This window comes from Megascapheus bottae, chromosome 35, assembly GCF_031878675.1.
Source record: "Megascapheus bottae isolate mThoBot1 chromosome 35, mThoBot2.hap1, whole genome shotgun sequence".
Lineage (NCBI taxonomy): Eukaryota > Metazoa > Chordata > Mammalia > Rodentia > Geomyidae > Megascapheus > Megascapheus bottae.
The window spans coordinates 227,109-246,219 of record NC_143543.1 but is presented as its reverse complement, the minus strand read 5'-3'; the positions used below and the strand labels follow the sequence as shown (position 1 = coordinate 246,219).

General features: G+C 56.2%; 1 protein-coding gene across 3 annotated transcripts in view; it reads right to left on the bottom strand.

The window, feature by feature from the left end:
* Etv6 (ETS variant transcription factor 6) overlaps positions 1–19,111 on the bottom strand; it is an 82,649-nt gene that overhangs the window by 38,083 nt on the left and 25,455 nt on the right. The window contains exon 2 of one of the 3 annotated variants that reach the window (XM_090324548.1): positions 684–813. The exons of 1 other annotated variant lie outside the window; for it this stretch is intronic. In XM_090324548.1, the coding sequence (XP_090180674.1) occupies positions 684–813 (130 nt within the window). The remainder of the gene's footprint in view (positions 1–683; positions 814–19,111) is intronic. One more of the 3 variants, XM_090324549.1, reaches the window with a different exon arrangement.

Below are 19,111 nucleotides of genomic sequence, written 5' to 3'. Positions count from 1 at the left end.
TCCCGTACTTTCCGCCTGCATTCCACTGGGACTTGTCTGGAATCCCAGCCCGATCCCCTGTCAGAGTATTTATTTTCCTTTAGGTCTGAACTCATCTGGGATGCGTCCACGCAGTGAGCAGCCAGCCACAGCCGCCGGGGGCCCTGGCTGCTCTGGCACTGCGAGCAGCCCCGGGCTGGGAACGGGGCAGGGAGGAGGTAAGTGGGCCTCATTTGGGAAGCCCTGGCGAGGCAGTCTGGGAACCTCCAGACGTCGGAGCCAGTGGTGTCCCAGCAGGGCTCATGCAGTACCACAATGCAGGCATTTGGGCCAAACCACGGCTCCGACCCGAATCCATAATCTTAACTACTGATTATGTCCCACAGCCCACAGTAATGTGCTACAGCCCTGCATGGTATAATTACCTACGTGAGACCTGTGCACCCCCACCTACCCACCCATCATCCATCCATCCATCCATCCATCCATCCTCTGTCTAGCCTTTTAAAAATATGTCCCTGTCAGAGATGAAACGAACACACGGAAAACAAGACAAAGACGGCCAAACTCTGCCCAGCCGTGTAGGACGAGGGCACCAGCTCTGGAGCCACCGTGCGGACGGTGATCCTCTCTAGAGCCACCTCTGTACCCCTGGCCCAGGCCCCCCCTCCCCACCTGGCCCTCCTGGGTGGGCAGACACTCACGCAAGTGTGCGGGCAGGCGGATCGAGTCTTCCTCCATCCTGAGTGGCCGGGGCACTGGGACATGAAGTGGCGTTGAGGAAGCGTAGCTGGGTACCGGGCTCTCTGGAGGTGTGTATGAAACTCGTTCCTGCTGTTGTTAAAAATAAGAGAGGGGCAGAAGTGAACATGTGGACCAGAGAAGGCAGGTGTGTCACCAGGGGGGACCGGTGACACCTTCCTGAACCAGCCCATGCAGATGTCCGTGGACCCGCTGTCAGATGCCAAGCATTGGAAACACAGGAGAGGTCAGGATGGGGCCTCGCCCTGGACTGTGGAGTGCGCTCAGACAACAAGATCAGCTCGGGAGGCAAGGAGAGGGAGGGGGGTGGGGGGGCTATCTCAGAAACGGCGCTTCCACACGGCGTGAAACGCACGTCGCTGCTCGTCTGGCACCCGCCCCGGCCGGCTTCTGAGGAAAACACGATTCTCTACTCAGATCCAGGGAGAGTGAGCTGGGGGAGAGGCCAGGCTGGAAGCAGGACTGGAGTTAGCCCTAACGTTCTCCACCACCGAGCTACCTTACCACACACTACCACCGCCAAAGATACCCCATGTTTAACTGTCCCTCCCTAACACGAAGGGGCTGGCCTCTGCTTGTTCCTCTATCCGGCGGCATGTCAGAGCCAGAGCCAATGGGCTCCTGTCTCTCTGAAGCACTTGGGAAAACGTCTGAGTTGAGGACTGCTTAAGTGAGTTCCTGGTGAGCCCGCAAGGAGGGGACCAGGGCCTCAGTAGACCCAACACCTGCAGCCAACCAAGGGGGGTCTGGGCCAAGTTCAAGTCCCAAGACCGGCACACACCACCCCTGCTGGGAGACAGAGCTGTGGTCAAGCAGCGAGTGCCAGCCTCAAGGACAGGGCTCAAACCCAGGCCAGGCACAGCAAGCATTTCTGGGTCCATTCAAACAAGTCGAACAGCAAGGGAAGAATTCTTATTAAGTCTTCAGTTTATATTCTTCCAATAATGGCAAGAAGCTGTCTGTTGTGTTTGTTCCGCTAGAAGAGTGGGGGCAATTTACATCCTGGATCTACAAATCAACGCGTTTGACATCAATGTGACTTCAGTGAGTTTCTGTGGTTTAATGTGGGAGGAAAAGACCAGTAAGATGCCTGTGAAAAGAGAAATCAGGAGCGAAAACCTTAGATTAAAGCAAAGAAAATGTGCTTACACTTAAAAAAGATGTTTTTTTTTTTTTAAGCATGCAGAGGAAAAGCAAGCTCCCCCCCCCCCCCGGCAGACTATTCCCCAAATTAAAGCTTCTTTCCTCCTCGAGCCTGGAAAAGCCTGGTTGTGGTGGTAGCAAGTTTTAAATAAACGTAGACTCACAGTTACCATTTCAGGGCAGCCCTCACCTTTCCCAGGTAGTCAGCCAGCAGCAACAGGGTGGGGGGGGCATTTCTGTTTAAATGTTCATCTTAATGTTTCCTGGTTATGTTCTTAATTCACAATAGATCCAGATCTGATTCTTGTTTTTTGGTGCCACTCCTGGGGCTTGAACTCAGGAACTCAGGGCGTGGGCACGGTCCCTGAGCTTCTTTTGCTCAGTGCTGGCCACAGCTTCACTTCTAGTTTTGTGTTTATTTATTTATTTTGTGATTAATTAGGTAAGTCTCTCAGAATTTTCTGCCCAGACTAGCTTCGAACCACAGCCCTCAGACATCGGCCTTCTGAGCAGCGAGGGTTGTATGTGTGAGTCACTAGCGCCTGGCTCAGATTTGATTTCTTTCCAGGCGTGTTTCTATGGAAAGGTCTTCCATAGGCAAAGCAAACTCTCCATCTGTTTCTCCTGCATTTATTTTTGTGTTCTCTTGAAGAGAAAGATGGGCAACTGGAGTCTGAACTAAGAGCTCTGTGTGTGTTAGGCGCTGTCCCACCTGAGACATGCCCACGGCCTCGGACAGCGTCTGAGTTCTCGCCCAGAGGGCCTGGACCCAGACCCGTCTACTCGAGCATCCTGATTCCCTAGAATGACCCGTATGAGCTACAGTGATGAACTTGTGTTTTGAGGGTTTTTTTTTTTTGCTCCAGCTGGCCTCAAACTAGGATCCTCTGCTTCCCCATAGCTGGAATTAAAGGCACTGGCTGCCACCTCTAGCCCCATTTCTCTGGAGCTTTGTCAAATGGCAACCCTAAGTTAGGGATGAGTTTTATTCTTGTGCGTTTGTTCTGAGCTGTTTGGGGGTAAATGAGGCAACAAGATATAATCATGTGTATGGGAAATGTAAATTAAATTTGTTGGGGGTTTTTCCAGGTGAGATGGGCATTTATGCACTGTTTTTCTCCTTTCACAAATTCCCCAGAGTCCTCAACCCTCCAATCCCATCGTGGCTCTTTCTAGCCACCGTTAACTTTATTCCCAGAAACGTGTTCTGGTTTTGTTATGGGTTTTGCAGAAGTGAAACTGTTGGTAAAGAAAACATTGTCAAAAAGTCTTCGAGGTGGAGGGGGAAGGGAGGGGAGAGGGGAAGAGGAGGGAGGGAGGGGAGAGGGGGAGAAGGGGAGAGGAAGGGGGGAGGGAGGGAGGGAGGGTGGGGAGAGAATGGAAGGAGCTATTGTGCAATACAAGTCTACTCCCTTAAAGCCAGAAGAAAGGCACAGGGTGCCCAGGTGAGAGGCCAGATCCTCACAGCCTCCAGACCACGACAGGAGCCCAGCTGGGTACCCCAACTTCTTACGACTCTGTGTGTACCTTCACTACACTCCCAAGGGCTCAGGCTCAGTGAAGGTGCCAGGCAGAAACAGGAAAAAAGCAAAAGCCAAGACCCAATCTGGAAAATAATCAAAGGTGGACTGAAATCAAACCCACTAGCTCTCTGGAGGGTGAGATCTGAGGGTTACAGGTTGACGCCAGCTGGGGCAGACAAATCTGGTCTGGTTCAGTGGCAGGACACCACATGTGTTGAGTGAAAAAGCTTAAGCCAGGGCGTGAAGTCCTGAGTTTAAATATCAGAATTCACACAAACACACACGGAATAAAAGGTTCAGTGAAAGATTAAGGTACTTGTCAATAACAAAACAGAACTACCTTGGCTTCAGAAGGGAAGACCCACGTCCGCTGGTAGGGGCTTGCCGAAGCTAGAAAACCAAAGAGATGGAGCTGTGCAGTGGAGGGGCCTTGGGGACCAAGGCTCAGTGAGCCACGGAATCCCTCCCTCCTCACAACTGCACGTCCCTGCTCTTCCAACCCCACAAAGCACCAACTGACAGTTCATGCACCCAGGAGCAAACGCTCAGACCGAGGAAAACCAGAGGGACTTTATGTGAACATGAAGAGGGGCAAGGAATTCCCAAGAGGGCCGTAAGCAGTGCTCTAATTAAATTAAAACACTCCAGACAGAGGTATGAAGGCTGTGGAGTGCTGTCGGGGGGGATACACAGCCGGCCAAGGTCACTGACGTGACGGAACGTGCCCGAGGACTGTTCAGACGGTGAGCAGATAAAACACACGGGCGCTCGGCTTTGCAGACACAAACCATCAGGACCAGCGGCTGAAGGAAGAAAAAGAAGCCTGGCACTGCTGGAGCTAGGAGGGAGGGCCACAGACGGCTCAGAGGTCCAGAGACGGAGTTGTATCAGGCAAGGGTTGGCATGAGAATTTTAGAAATCATTGCAGAAGCCATTTGCAATGGTATTTTGGAGGGCATACAAAATGTTCCTGTAAGAACTACAAAAGCAGGCCCAGAGCGCACCCCGATGATGTGATACAGCGCTTGCCTAGCATGCGCGAAGCCTTGGGTTTGATTCCTTGGTACCACATACACAGAAAAAGCTGGAAATGGGGCTGTGGCTCAAGTGGCAGAGCGCTAGCCTTAAGAAAAAGTGCCCAGGCCCTGAGTTCAAGCACCAGGACTGGGAGGGGAAAAAAAGAACTATCAAATCTGAGGTGATTTAAATTTCCCTGCTCCCCCCCCCCCATTTAATTACCACATTTTAATGGGATATTTAGAAACCTGTGAGCCAGAAACTTCCATTTAAAACAGGCCCTCTCCATCCCTAATATACACCCCAAATACCAGGTGTCACCAAAGAGCCTGTCCTCAGAATTCCTCAATCTGGAGCTTTGGCAAATAAGCAAACTGCCAGAGTATTGGTGCAACAGTATCTATCATAACTCTGAAAAGGCAGAGAGGTTCAGAAACTTTAGAACTTACTGTTAATTAAATACTAGCGTTCCTGGAGATAAAGCATTCCAGGAATTGAGAAAACCAGAAAAGCAGCTAGACAACATGCACAAAAGTGGTTACAGGTCACATAAAGACGGAGCCTGGCTCACGTCTGCAATCCTAGCTACTCAGGAGGGTGAGCGCGGAGGACTGAGGTTCAAAGCCAGCCCACTCAGGAAAAATGTTCAGTTGACCAAAATGCTAGTAGAGCTGTGGCTCAGGTGGCAAGAGCTCTGAGTGAAAACACCAGGGACTGCGCCCAGGCAGTCAAAGACCCAGGGCCTAGGTGCACACACAGACTCTGCTGCTGCAGAGCTGAGTTGTTTAAAGAACCTTTGCTCCAATCCAGTTAACACATGCCGACCCAGGTCACATGGCTTCTGAGGCCTTGGTAAAGTCCCGAGGGGGGGCGGAGAGTACACAGACACGAGGTGGTGGCATCTCCCAGAGCCATGCAGCAGTGCCACTGACACTTGGCACCCTATCTCTGGGGAGACAGCAGGCGCCAAAGACATGCGGGCCGCACCCCACACCGTGAGGGGGGAAGACTCATTTCCAGCCTGCAGGGCTTGGGGACACGGCCCTGGACCCCAGGGACCCCAGCTAGCTCTCCTTGGCAGCTCACGACTGAACACGTGGTCACTTGAGGACAGTCCTGGGGCTGCAGTTGGCTTCTATCCATGCACTTTCATCAAATAAGCTTGTATTAAGAAGCTCTAGCTGCTATCACCCCAAATCTGAATAAGCTACCATTTGCCCTCATGGCTTACTAGCTTTTTGCCCTCATGGATACAAGAAACTATCACAGTCTTGAAATTCAATTTCTAGCACTTGAGAACAGCGACTACCCTGTCCACTCCCGATTCAGCAAGCCGCAGAGGAAGAGAGCTTGGGAGCAGGGGACATGTCACTCTCCACGAAGCATGCAGCTGCAGAGTACAAAGTGGAGGAGGGACGTGGAGGTGACCTCGTCTCACCCAGGGAGGCTCTGGAGGTCCACTCCATGGAGCCCTCGGTGGCTACCAGACTTACACCACGGTCATGTGCAGCTCTGAGCACCTGCCGCTGCCTCTCGGCAAGGACTTCTGCGGAGGTGAGGAGGGAGCCAGTGTGGGAATTACCTCCCTACGTCACTGTACGGCTCCAGGCAGCTCTGGGGAGACAGCGGAGCCCACAACCACAGCCAATGCTGGCCTCACTACACAGTGCCACTTTTTGTGGATGTTTATGCAGATGATTCAGGACCTGCGAGGAGTTCCTTGCTTCCCTGCCTATCAAATCTAGTCATCGTAGATCTTCTCTTACCAGACCTGTCATCTGCACAGCGATGTTTTAAGAAACAAACACAGCAGCAGATCCTGATTCAAGCCTGGCTCTGAAAGGTGGGTGAGATTGATAACTTTCCCTTCCCTGTGACTGGAACTATTTCAGCACTTGCCTTGTGTTTACTGGGAATTAGGCAAAATGAATCACACGAGAACCCTGGAATTTCCGCAAGGACCCCACTAGCTAAAATTCTGTGTAGGGCTGGGTGCAGCTTGGTGGTGGAGTGCTCGCCAGGCACGCACCAGGCCCCAGACTGTGTACCCGTCTGCACGTGTGTGGTCACACAGCGTGGCACCCGGGCCTGGGTGCCGGCAGACGCGGCAAGCAGGACGAGGAACGTGCACGCAAGCTCCCTTGGGGTACGCCTGCAAGGAGGACGCAGGGTAACCCCAGACTCAGGGAGAGAAACAAGCGCAGAGCTCAGCCCGAACCATTCCTGACACAGGAACAACAAAAAACCTGCACAGGCCCTGCTGGCCGGTCCACATGGCTGTGCTACACGAGGGGAATTCCGAGTGATGAGTCCATGCTCGTAAGAACTGCAGCAGCCGGAATGTCCCGGGCCCTGCAGCACCAGGGCCCTGGATGAGGGGCAAGAGTGCTGAGCAGGAGACGGAGGAGAAGGGCCGTGCCAGTGCAGGCGGGGACATGCAGTGGCCAGAGACACGAGGTCACGCGCTGACTCTGTGTGCAGCCTGCCTTCTCTGTATAGAAATCCATCTTGAATACCCTTGGATCAAGTATCCAGTTTTAATCCTAACGTTTTCTTCAACAAGAAACCCCTTCTCACTCAATCCTTCCACCAACCCGGAAGCAGCACACACAAACACACAAGGGAGAGCAGCAAGGAGCCACCAAGACCAGGTGGTGCCATGTGTGTGCACAGATGGTGCCGTGGTCCCTGGATCCCCACCACAGAGGTGGGGGAAGGAGGTTATTCTGCAGACTGGAATAGAGGTTACTATGTGGGGAGGGGCGGACACTCTAAGTGCAGGGGGAAGAGGCTACCCTAGACAGGGTGGGGAGTTGACTCCAGGCAGGGCTTCCACAGGGCAGGGGTGAAGGGGTCAGCCTGCCGCCAGGACCATGCCCTGCCCCCTGCTGAATCACCAAAGGGCTGCCGTCTCTGTCTTAGTCCTCCAGGACCCTGGCATCCCGGGGTTTCCCTGAATGCAGTCCAGTTTCTCAATCTAGGAGCACTTCAGCAGAACCCTGAACTGCATTTCCTGTTTCCATTTTTTTTTTAAAAACATTTCAATTAAGATTCTTTCGACTCCTGAGTTGCCATGAAATTCTTTTCCTTTTCCCCTCGAATCTCTTCGCTCGTTCTGAATGGTGAGCGGAATCCGCCAGCGCGACTCACTCTCACGCTGGGCAGCGGAGGGCCAGGCCGTGGGCTTCTGCTCAAAGCAGAGCGCAAATGAGCTCAGCAGCTCCACAAGCTCGGGGGCCGGGTGCCCCACACTGGCAGCAGACTGGCAGCTTCACCTCCCGGCAGGACAGGCAGGCGCCGTGTCCACACAGGCCGGGAGAGGCGTGAGCCATGCCCAAGCAGGACACAGCTGCCACCTCTGGGAAAAGGCAAGTCTTGCTCCTGGATTTATCAGAAATGCTGCGAAGCATTGGACCTGTCTTTTGAAGGAGGGTCATGAAGACTTCTCTTCTCTTATTTCTGGCATCACAAGAAACCCGCAGCCAGTACACCAGGCAACACAGAACAGCCGAGCTGAGCTCTTTATTAGCTGCTTTCTCCTCCATTAATGCCGCTGCCTCTAATGGCTGGCTATTACAATTAGCCAGTCTGCATGGTCCCTGCCCAGGGCTAGTAGTAACAAACTGGAGAGTTACCAAGCTTGTACCAAGGGCGCCATTAGAGAGGACACAGATCTATCCATACACGAGAGAGGCCTTCCAGGCAGGTACCACGGATGTCACGGCCACATGGCCAAACTGCCCGTTCCCTGAGCCATCCGGACTCGGGTGGACTGAAAGCCTGGCCAGAAGTGGCGGGGGCTCCTGCAGGAAAGAACTAGAATCACTGCAACTGGTCGTGGCCTTGGTTACCCTCCTGTAGAGCCGCAGCACAGCCTGGGGGTCTACGCGGGCCTCTTCTCCTTAGTGGTTACACCCTGGAAGTCCCACAAGAGGGAGAAAGAGAGAAGAGCTGTGGGGAGGACACTCAGACCCCCTGAAACTACAGAGACCCTCTAAATGTGGATGCACACACAGATGACACGTGCCAGCCACGCTGCACACACCCCACAGCTCCACGCCGGTCACGTGTCCTGGCTGCCCTGGACTGACCACGTGTACCGGTCACAGTGTACTCGCCGTGCTGCACTGCACTTCAGGTCTGCACACCTAGACGGCAGGGCAGGGGGGAGATCTGCATGCAAATGCAAATGCAGGTCATCTCAGGCAATGCCAAGGACGCTCTGGGCCGCGTACCCCGGTGCCTGGACCGGGGCAGGTGTGTATGTTCAGCCGGCATGGATTTGTTCAGACGTCAAACATCGAGGCACGCTCGTAATACCAGCACGTGGGAGGCTGGGGCAGCCTGGGCTTGGACGCCGGCAGAGGCCAGCACGGGACCCCTGAGGGCTGCTAAGGGAGACCGGCATTTCCTCTGGCTCTCTCAGACTGCCAGCTTCCTGCTACCTCCCGTAGCGAGGTTCGGCAAAAACCTAGAGCAGCAGCCTTGGCTTAAAAACCAGAGCCAACAGAAGTATCTACGCGCAGCTTCTGGTTTCAGAAACCAAGAGCTATCGGTTCTGGTTCTTCTTTTCGTTCTTCATCATCTACTGTGCTCAGGAATGGCGGGCAGCAGACCAGAAGGCAGAAGTTCTGCTTGGTGACAACAGACTCGTTGGAAGTCTCCTTTGCGATCCGCTTCACCAGGGCGGCACCCCAGGCCATGGCCAAGGAAGCCCACCAGGCTGGAGGGCACAGCAGAGCCTCCACGCAAAGCTGCTCAGACTGTCTGCCTCCCCAGATGACCCGTCAGTGGGGTCTGCCTGGGACAAGCTGACGACCCACGCCCTCCCTGGGGCCTGCTCTCCACTCAGCCAGAAGCCCCGGCAGTGTAAGGACCCAGGCTCTGGGCCCTTGGGGAGGAAGGCAGTCTCAAAGTGGGAAGAGCCAAGTTCACAGGGGCCTTTCATACCCATCAGGGGTGACAAACCCTGTGTCCTGCTCAGCTACGTCTCTCAGAAGTCCACTTTCCCTTATAGGCCAAGAAAGGAGAAAAAAAATCATGCTCAGTCTCTGCTCTTAAGGACAGGGGGATTTCAACCTCTCCTTCCTCTGCTCCCCACAAAAGACGCTCAAGAGCCTCGAAGTTCTTGCTTTCATGCGGAAGTGCCAGCGAGAAAACAACAGCCCTCTCCCGCCTCCTGAGTTCCTGCTCCCTGTGATGTAGATGAGAGAGAACTACCTGACTAGAGCAGAGCAAAGCCCGACTCCTTTCCCACTCCTCCACCAGTCAGAACCATGCCCGCCGGGCCGCTGCTGCAGCGGTAACACACACACTGAATAGGGGTACGCTTTTATTTCACATGCCCAAAGGGTGAAGAGTCACAGGAACACCCGTGAGACTCTCACCTGCACCTGATGCAGGTCCACACTGGAGACCCCTCGCCCACAGCCCTGAGCCACGAAGTGCCACAAAAGGCAGTCACCAAGGACCGTGGAGGCTCCGCAGCACGGCAGGGCAGGGCAGGGCAGGGCAGGGCAGGGCAGGGCAGACAGAGCCAGGAGAGGCCGTGCTGCTCTCTGCTGCCCTGTGCACACATTTGGGGAGGGGGCCGCCCAGCCGGCTGGGGGCCAGAACCATTTTAATGGCAGTCCCCAGAAGGAGGTGCAGGCCATGGGGAGGGGGCAGGGAGGGGTGTGTGCTTGGAGAGAGGGCCAGGGGTAGGGAGAGCTTCTTTTCCTTCTACTTCTATCCCAAAGTTGATGTCTGTGCCTCTCAGCAGAAGTGTGTCACAGGCCATCTGTGCTCTGCAGTGGATGGAGCTGTCCACACCTGTGGGAGGAGGCTGAGAGTGCGAAAGGTGACAACTGTCACATGTCCACATGGTCATTCCATCTGTTAAGAGTCCAGCCTCCTCACAGTCCAGCCTCTGGACGCGGCTCCGGCCTCCTCTAGAGTCCAGCCTCTGGACGCGGCTCCGGCCTCCTCTAGAGTGCAGCCTCTGGACGCGGCTCCGGCCTCCTCGCAGTCCAGCCTCTGGACGCGGCTCCGGCCTCCTCTAGAGTCCAGCCTCTGGACGCGGCTCCGGCCTCCTCTAGAGTCCAGCCTCTGGACGCGGCTCCGGCCTCCTCGCAGTCCAGCCTCTGGATGCGGCTCCGGCCTCCTCGCAGTCCAGCCTCTGGACGCGGCTCCGGCCTCCTCTAGAGTCCAGCCTCTGGACGTGGCTCCGGCCTCCTCTAGAGTCCAGCCTCTGGACGCGGCTCCGGCCTCCTCTAGAGTCCAGCCTCTGGACGCAGCTCTGGCCTCTTTGCAGTCCAGCCTCCGGGCACATCTCCCCTGGGCTGAGGGCTGAAACTCCAGGGCCTTGCTGACTTCCTCCTTTGTGAACACTTGGCAATTCTGGATCAGAGCCTCACTGGACCTCCTCCATTTACGCAAGGATGGCCAGGCAGGTTATGCTGCTTTTCTGGTACTTTCCTTTCCCGACACCTCTAAAAAGCCAAGTTATCTGGGGAAAGAGCAGGATAAGGTTCCCCAGCTGTTATTATCCTGCAGGCTCAGAGACCATGGGCTAGATGGAGGCCCTTGGCGTGGTCCCGAATGGCTGGGTGGATTCTGAAGGGCGGTGAGGGAGAAACTGTCCACAGCAGGTCAAAGTCAAAGGCTCTGTGCTTTATTATTGCTGGCCTCTTTCCAGAGGGAAGAACACGCACCTCTGGAAGCCCGAGGCTAGTCCTGTGGTTACATGAAAAGTATTTCTTGCTTGAAAAGAAAATCCCCCAGGTAACACAGAGGAAGTCATGGATTACTAGTTTGCAAATCCAAAAAGCATGGTAGGAGAGAAATGCCTTTAGGAGTCTACACAAAACCCTGGGGACAGAACACAGGACCCCTGGGGGAGCGCGCAGAATCCCTAGGGGGGAATCACTAGGGGTAACTCCATAGAGATCACTGCTAGGATCCCCACAAGAGAGTGCAGGATTCCCAGGAGAGCACACAGGATCTCTACGAGAGCACAAAGGATCCCTATGACAGAGCGCAGGATCCCCCTGAGAGCACACAGGATCCCCTAGAGAGAGCGCAGGATCCCTATGAGAGAGCGCAGGATTCCCCCCGAGAGAGCGCAGGATCCCTATTAGAGTATATAGGATCCCCCCCCCCCGAGAGAGCGCAGGATCCCCTCCCCCCCCCAGAGAGCACAGGATCCCTGTTAAGAGTATGCAGGATCCCCTAGAGAGAGTGTAGGATCCCCCCCCCAGAGAGCGCAGGATCACTATGAGAGAGCGCTGGATTCCCCCCCCCCCCCGAGAGAGCGCAGGATCCCTATTAGAGTATGCAGGATCCCCCCTGGGAGAGTGCAGGATCCCTATGAGAGAGCGCAGGATCCCTAGGGGAGATCACCAGGAATAACTTCGTAGAGATCACTGCTAGGTTCCCTACGAGAGTGTGCAGGATTCCCAGGAGAACACACAGGATCTCTATGAGGGAGCACAGGATCTCTACAAGAGAGCGCAGGATCCCCTTGAGAGAGCGCAGGATCCCCTTGAGAGAGCGCAGGACCCCCCTGGGAGAGCGCAGGATCCCCACAAGAGCGTGCAGGATCCCCTCGAGAGAGCGCAGGATCTCCCCGAGAGAGCGCAGGATCTCCCCGAGAGAGCACAGGATCCCCCTGAGAAAATGCAGGATCCCCCCGAGAGACTGCAGGATCCCTATCAGCGCACCCAGGATCACTGGTCGAGGAAGGAGGAGGATCACCGGGAGAGAACACAGGAGAACCCCCGGAAGGGAAGGCAGGACCTCTGGGGTCAGGGCCATGATCTGTAGCCCTGCACCGCGAGTCACAGGGAAAATGGGTATTCTGTTCCTCTGGAAAAGAATTAGAAACAAACCAAGTGTCAAGCCAGGCCCCAGAGTCTCACGCCTGTCACCCAGGAGGGAAGAGAGGAGAGGATCGCAGCTCAAAGCCCGCCCAGGCAGGAAAGTCCCCGAGACTCTGATCACCAAGGAACCACTGGAAAGTTGGAAGTGGTGCTGTGGCTCAAGTGGTGGAGCTCTGGCCTTGAGAAAGTCCAAGGTCAGTGCCCAGGCCCTGAGTTCAAGCCCTGGGAGGAGGAGGAGGAGGAAGAAGAAGAAGAAGAGGAGGAAGAGGAAGAGGAAGAAGAAGAAGAAGAAGAGGAGGAGGAGGAGGAAGAGGAAGAAGGAGGAGTTGGAAGAAGTGGTTCACCCTGCTCAGAGCTGAGTCAATTTACCAGACGTGAACTCACACCTGGTCCCCTGCACCAAACTATCCCCTCCAGATCCATGATAGCACGCCTGGCAGCTCCAAGAATCTTCTGGAAAGTTCTTCAGGGCACAGGTCTGTGATCCTAGCACGTCTACCCAAGGGACATACCTGAGAGTACACCCGGAAGATGCAAGATTAAAACCCTGAAAGCATGGGCAAAGTTCAACCACCAGGTGCCACTTCTGGGCTGGGCTCAGGCACACCTGGCCCTGGGCCCTCTTCACTGGACGTCTCTGGTGGCCGGAAGGCGGTAAGGAGTTGGCGCTTGGTCCCCCACCTGTGCAGTCGTGAACCTATCTGAGCTGCGAGCCTCACACCAAGGCAGAGTTCAGTGTGTCACGGAACCAGGAAACACGAGATAATGACTAGCCAACTGCAAACCCAACACACACCATTACATTCTGACGTGAGGGTAAATAATGTCAACATTAGAACATTAGACTATAAATAATTATTGTCAGCTGGGTGGGAGCAATGCACAGACAATGGCAAGGACAAGGAAATCGCAGATGGGAGGCTGGTTAGAAAAAGCAATCGTTTAAGTGGCTGCAGCATTTAATAGAGAGTAAACGAGCTCCAGTGGTTTCCCTTAATGAGAAATGTTGATGATTTAATTCCACAGTAAAGCTAGTGCCATCAATCTCAATTTGGAGGGGTCTCCGGGCAGCCTCCCCTCTCATGGATCCAATCTTCTCAGCTTTGTCAGGGGATGGGCAGGGCTAGGTGCTTCCGCCCAGGGGGGGACCCAGTGAAGGGCATGGAGAGGACCCAACCCCACCCCCAGCCCACTTCCTGACATCAGATCAGGTCTAGTGACGAGAGGAGCCTTGCTGACTTCCAGGCCAGCCGCCCTTCCCTGCCCGCGTGGCTTTACAAGTGGCTCCCCAGCTGGGGGTGTGGGGCCACAGACACCTCCGGGCACCTGCACCAGGGGTGGGGCGGGTGGCCTGCAGTCAGCGGGTGCAGGCCGGGCGACTGTGCCCGTGTGGGCGGCACGGCCAGGGTCCATCTCCCAGTGCCCGTCTGTGCCCACCCGTCCCGGGGATGGAGACAGGCCTCTGCCTTTGCCCGAGCCCCCCGGCCACGGCCCACTTCTCTGAGCGTGGTCGAATGCTGCCTTTGTGACAAGGCCAGAGACTCAGCCCGGGGGCCGAGCCACTCACCCACAAACCAGGGAGTCCCGGGCCCCCAGGTTCCTGCCACATTGCACACCACGACCTGGCCCGGGCGGACGCTCACCTGCCTAACCTGAGAACCCACGTGGGCCCATCGGATCCCACCAACACGGTAACACCGTCTCCTCCTTGTAACCCGGCGATCACCCGGTACACTGTGCATCCCTCTTCATGCCTCTGCCACCAGAGCCGCGCAGTGCCACCTACGCTGCCCCCGAAAACTCTCCAGGCCAGGGCCCTGGCCTCCCGGACTCTCTCGAATACACACTTTGCTCCAGTGCAGGGAACCCGGGTCTGTAACTGGACATCGAAATAAGAGTTCTGGAGTGCAGAGAGTGGGGTGGACGGGAGGCAACAGGGGCTCAGACCCACGTCCATCTAAGAGTGAAGAGGAAGGGACAATCCAGCAGGAGAGTTCTACACGGCCTCTGAGATCGCCATTCTCTGCAGTGAACCTTACGGACACAGCGGGTACAGGAACACCCCACCCAAATCCTTACAACTCAGGTCAGGCTTCACAGGCCAATGCCATTCCAAAGAAGCCCACAGAGGTGAAGCTGCTGTCAGCTCCTTTCCCATGCTGGGCTGGACAGTGCAAGGCGGGAGACTTTCGGTCCCACTGAAAGATAGAACTCGTGGTTTGTGGCTCCTCTGTTTGGGCTTTTCAGCCACCAGAATGGTGAGCAGACAAAACTTACTTTGCTTCCTTCCTTCCTTCCTTCCTCCTCCTTTTTTTTTTTGTCAGTCTTGGGGCCTGAACTCTGGGCCTGGGCACTGTCCCTGAGCTCTTCAGCTCCAGGCTGATGCTCTACCACGTTGAGCCACAGCTCCACTTCTGGTTTTCTGGTGGTTCACTGGAGATCAGAGTCTCACGGGCTTTTGTGCCCGGGCTGGCTTTGAATTGCAATCCTCAGATCTCAGCCTCTTGAGTAGCAAGGATTATAAGTGTGAACCACCAGTGCCTGGCTAAAACTCTTCATGAAGCACCCAGCCTCAAGTATTTTATTTTATTTTTTTGCCAGTCCTGGGCTTGAGCTCAGGGCCTGAGCACTGTCCTTGGACTTTCTCAAGGCTAGAGCTCTACCACTTGAGCCTCAGCACCACTTCTGGCTTTTTTTTTTCTATATGTGGTACCGAGGAATCGAACCCGGGTCTTTGTGCATGCTAGGCAAGCACTCAACCACTAGGCCACACTCCCGGCCCCTCAAGTATTTTATTACAGTGGTATAAAGTGGACTAATAAAGCTTAGTCCCCAGGCAAGATCTGGAGAAGCCAGGGGCAGGAGGGTAGCTACCCACTGCTATTCAAAACCATTCTTCCTCCCCCCGCCCCCTCGCCCTGGTCTCCTGCTGGTCCAACACACTCATCAGGCAGCAGGTGGCTCATGCCTAGAATCCCAGATAATTGGAAGGCTGAGATCTGAGGACCATAGTGTGAAGCCGGCCTGGCAGGCAAATCCAAAAGCCTCCACCTCAACAAATCAGCAAAACGGAAAAGCAAGTCAAGCAGCAGAGGGCCAGCTATGAGCAAGAAGGCCAAGCAAGAACACAATGCGCTGAGATCCAGCCCTGATATGGTACGAGCATACGCACGGGGGCACGTACACACACACATGCATGCATGCACGCACGCACGCACGCACGCACACACACACACTTCACCCATCAGAAGAGGGAGAGCTGCAGACACTGGCGTAGGAACCAACAACCAGACACACCCACCGAGATACACATCCACTATACAACTCAACCAACATGTCGTGGCGCTTCTCTACGCTAGTGTTTGCTTCTCCCCCCCCCCCCCCCCGAGACCTCTGAAGCCCACACCGGCCCTTACTTTTCTTAGAGACTGGCAGAGCAGACCTTCCGTCACTGCTCGTCTCCTGCTCAGTCAGACAAGCAAAGGGAAGCAATGCGGTGCCACACAGTGACGTCCCCCGAACCCCAGCCACTCGAAAGACGGGTGATCAAGAGGACAAAGGGGAGGGGAAACGCCCCTCACTCTCCCTCCTAGTTGGCAGGACTCTGGGGAGGACTCCAGGGAGGAGCGCTGACCGACCCACCTGGGGCTCCTCGCTCCCTGCTCCCCCTCCCCAAGCCAGGCTCTAGGTCACAAGAAGCATCCTGTTCAAATTCTGGAATTTCTGCAGCAACCTTGTAACCTCGCAGAGCTTCCTTAGGTTACGGCTCTCAAAAGTGCCCAGGTCCTGCCTAACAACTCGGGGCGCCCGGGAGGGTCGGGAGGCAGCTCCGGCCCGCCAAGCCTGCTGCCCTCGCTGAAGACAGGCAGCGGGGCACCACGTGCAGGCAGGGCGCTGCGGCCGGCATCTTCAGACGCCCCGGCCCCATCCCACCACCCTCTGTGGAAAGCAGCTCCCTCCTGGCTTCCTACAGAGACAGCAAGCAGGCGAGGGTGGAGATGTGGAGATTTCCTTCTACCCCATGGCAGCCGGTGGACTCTCCCGAGGCTGGCCTGGGGACACAGTGTCTGGGGCTCCCAGAGAAGAAGGCTCTTCCTGAGTACGCCGGGTGTCTCCAGAGACCAACTCCTCCCCTTCAGTGACCACTGCGCCCTCCACCAGATCTGCCCACACAGTCCCCAGCCCGTCCAGGCCTCTAGGCTTCCGGCTTGTGGATGGGAGCCCCCTTGCTCCGCCATGCTCCCTGGGGGTCAAGGCTGAGGCCTTGGTGCCCCCCGTTCTGGTGCTGGTGGGATGTCTCAGGTAGGAGGAACCCCGGCCTCCCCAGCTACACACCCCTGGGTTGGACTCTCAAACCTGGGTGCGCTGTGGTGTCCCGAAGGGGTGCTTGTGAGCTTGTCATGGCAAGGGACACCCCGCCCCTGGTGCCCGCCTGCGTGTGTCTTTAGCCACAGTGGGACCTCCTCACCTGTCAGGCTGTGGGGAGGCAGGCTGGCTTCGGGGCCCCATATCCTCGGGGAAGCAAAGGCCCCCACACCCCTGACCTACCTTCTCTTTAGGGGCCTCAGTGCACGCTGCCCAAAGCCAGTGCAAGGGAAGAGGTCGGTGCCAGAGCCCTTCCGTCCTTCTGTCCTTCCTCCCTTTCTTCCTACCTTCCCTCCCTCCCTCCCCCTGTGTGCCCCTTGCCTGGAGGGCCTGGGCTCGGGGCCCCTCCCCAGGGGCCAGCTGGGGGGTGGCGCCCACACCTCTGCTTTACTGGTGAGGAAGCGGCCATCTGGAGAGTGCCCCACTCCCAAACCCCGCAGCCAGCATGGTGCTTAGGCCAGGCGGCCTCAGGTTTTAATTCGCTGCGTAAACATCTGCCCCAAGAGCTGCCCGAGAGCCCTGCCCTCACTGCCTTTGGTTCTGGGCGTCCTGGGCCCAGAGTGAAGCCATGCATGCAGTAGGCCGTCCATAAAGTCTTTGTGAATTATTTACTTAATTGGCAGCGGGCTCCCTAATCCAATCTAGGCTTGCAGTGAAGAGGCAGGGATGGGTAGAGTTGGGGCCTCTGATTAGTCAGCTATCACTCGGGAAGCTTGGCGAGATGGAGGCCAGCCTGCGAGATGCTGACTGGGTCTGGCGGGGCTCCAGCTGGGAAGAGCGGCACTAGTTATGGTGGGGTCTGAGGTGGGCACACCCGCTCCCCCCCCCTCCTCCTTACAGCTCCTTCCCCCCAGACAGTAATGGAGTTGAACTCAGGCCTTGAGCTTACCAGGCAGGTGCTTTACCTTGCACAATGTCCCCAGCCTTCTCTTCACTTTAGTTCCTTTTCAGATAGGGTCTCACACATTTGCCCAGAGCCCACCCTCGGCTCCCGCATGGCTGCACGACAGAGTGTTCCATCACTCCCAGCTTGTTGTTAAGAAGGGGTCTCACTCAGGTTTTGCGTGGACTGGTCTCAACCACAGCCAGTGGAGCCAGTGTCCCCTGTGCAGCTGGGACCCCAGGCCCGTGCCACGCACCCAGCCTTCTTTCTAACAGTGAGACATCCGCACCAGGCAAAAACTAAGCTCCCAGTTTATGCTCTAGCTCGGGTCATCTCGCGCCAATGTCCTGCCCAGAGCTGGCTGGATGAGGCAGGCTGGGACGGGGTGAGACCCCGAGTGTCCCACAAACCCCGTGCACGTTCTCTCGGCACGAGCATCTTTCCTTAGAGCCACCTACAAGTCCACTAGACCCTGATGGTGGCCTCTTCCCCGGAGCTCCTGACTCTTGTTGCCCCACAGTGCCCCACGGTGAGTTTTTGGTTTTAAAGGCTTCAAGCTGGGTCTAATGAGTACAAAGGCCGGGAGCAGACAGAAAATGAACAGAGTCCGGCAAGTACCACGAAGGAAGCGGGGGGCAGTGCAGGAAGCGCGAGTGTTTGTGCTCCTCCCAGAGACAGTGCCCCGAGACACTTCAGACACAGGCAGGACCCTGTGCTGGGGCGAGGTCGGAGTGGCCTGATGCCCTCACGAGGAGACCGTGGTAATAAGACAAGGGCACCACTTGGTTCTTAGTCACGGGTGGTGCTGGGGTTTGAGCACAGGACTCCCACCTGCCAGGCAGATGCTTTGCCCCTGTACCCCACCCCGTCTGTCTCTCTAGGTGCTTCACTTTCAGGGCAGGACCTCAATTCTGAGACCCTCGTCCTCCTCCCGTGTAAGGGGGATCACAGGCGCCAGCCACTACGCCAGCCTGCGTGCCAGACCAGCCCTGGACGGTGACCTTTCCAAACCCACCCCAAGCTGCTGGGATTCCAGGCGCCTGCCACCAGGCTCCACTGACAACCTGCCCACCCCTCCCCTGCCCCCCCCCCACCCCCTGCGGCCGAGGGAGCCTGGGAGCCGTGATGCCTCAGTCCATGGGACACCAAACACCTCTAATCAAGGGAAGGGTGGCTTTCCTCTCCACTCCTTGCCCCTCTGAGTCCTCCAGGCAGCTGAACCCTCACTTCTGCTTTCTCCCAGTTCCCAGGTCAGAGTGCCCGTGCCTGCTCGGCACTCTCCCTCCAGAGGCAGCAGAGGCGTCCAGGACACTGGGCACAGGCGTGCCCAGGGAACAATGGGCCTTTTCTACAGAATACAGGTTCGTCTTCTTTTTCAAACCACAGGAGCTGGCCCTCTGGCAGAAGGGACGACCGGAGGGTACAAACTGCTCCTTGTGAAGCAGAAGGCTCCCCAAACAGGAAAAACCAACCGCGGCTCAGGTGTCCGACAGACAAGGTTTCAGCCCAGATTCCACTTAGAGGAGGCAAAAGGTAAACTATGGGCTCGATCCGAAAGCAGAGCCAGGACCACAGTGTCC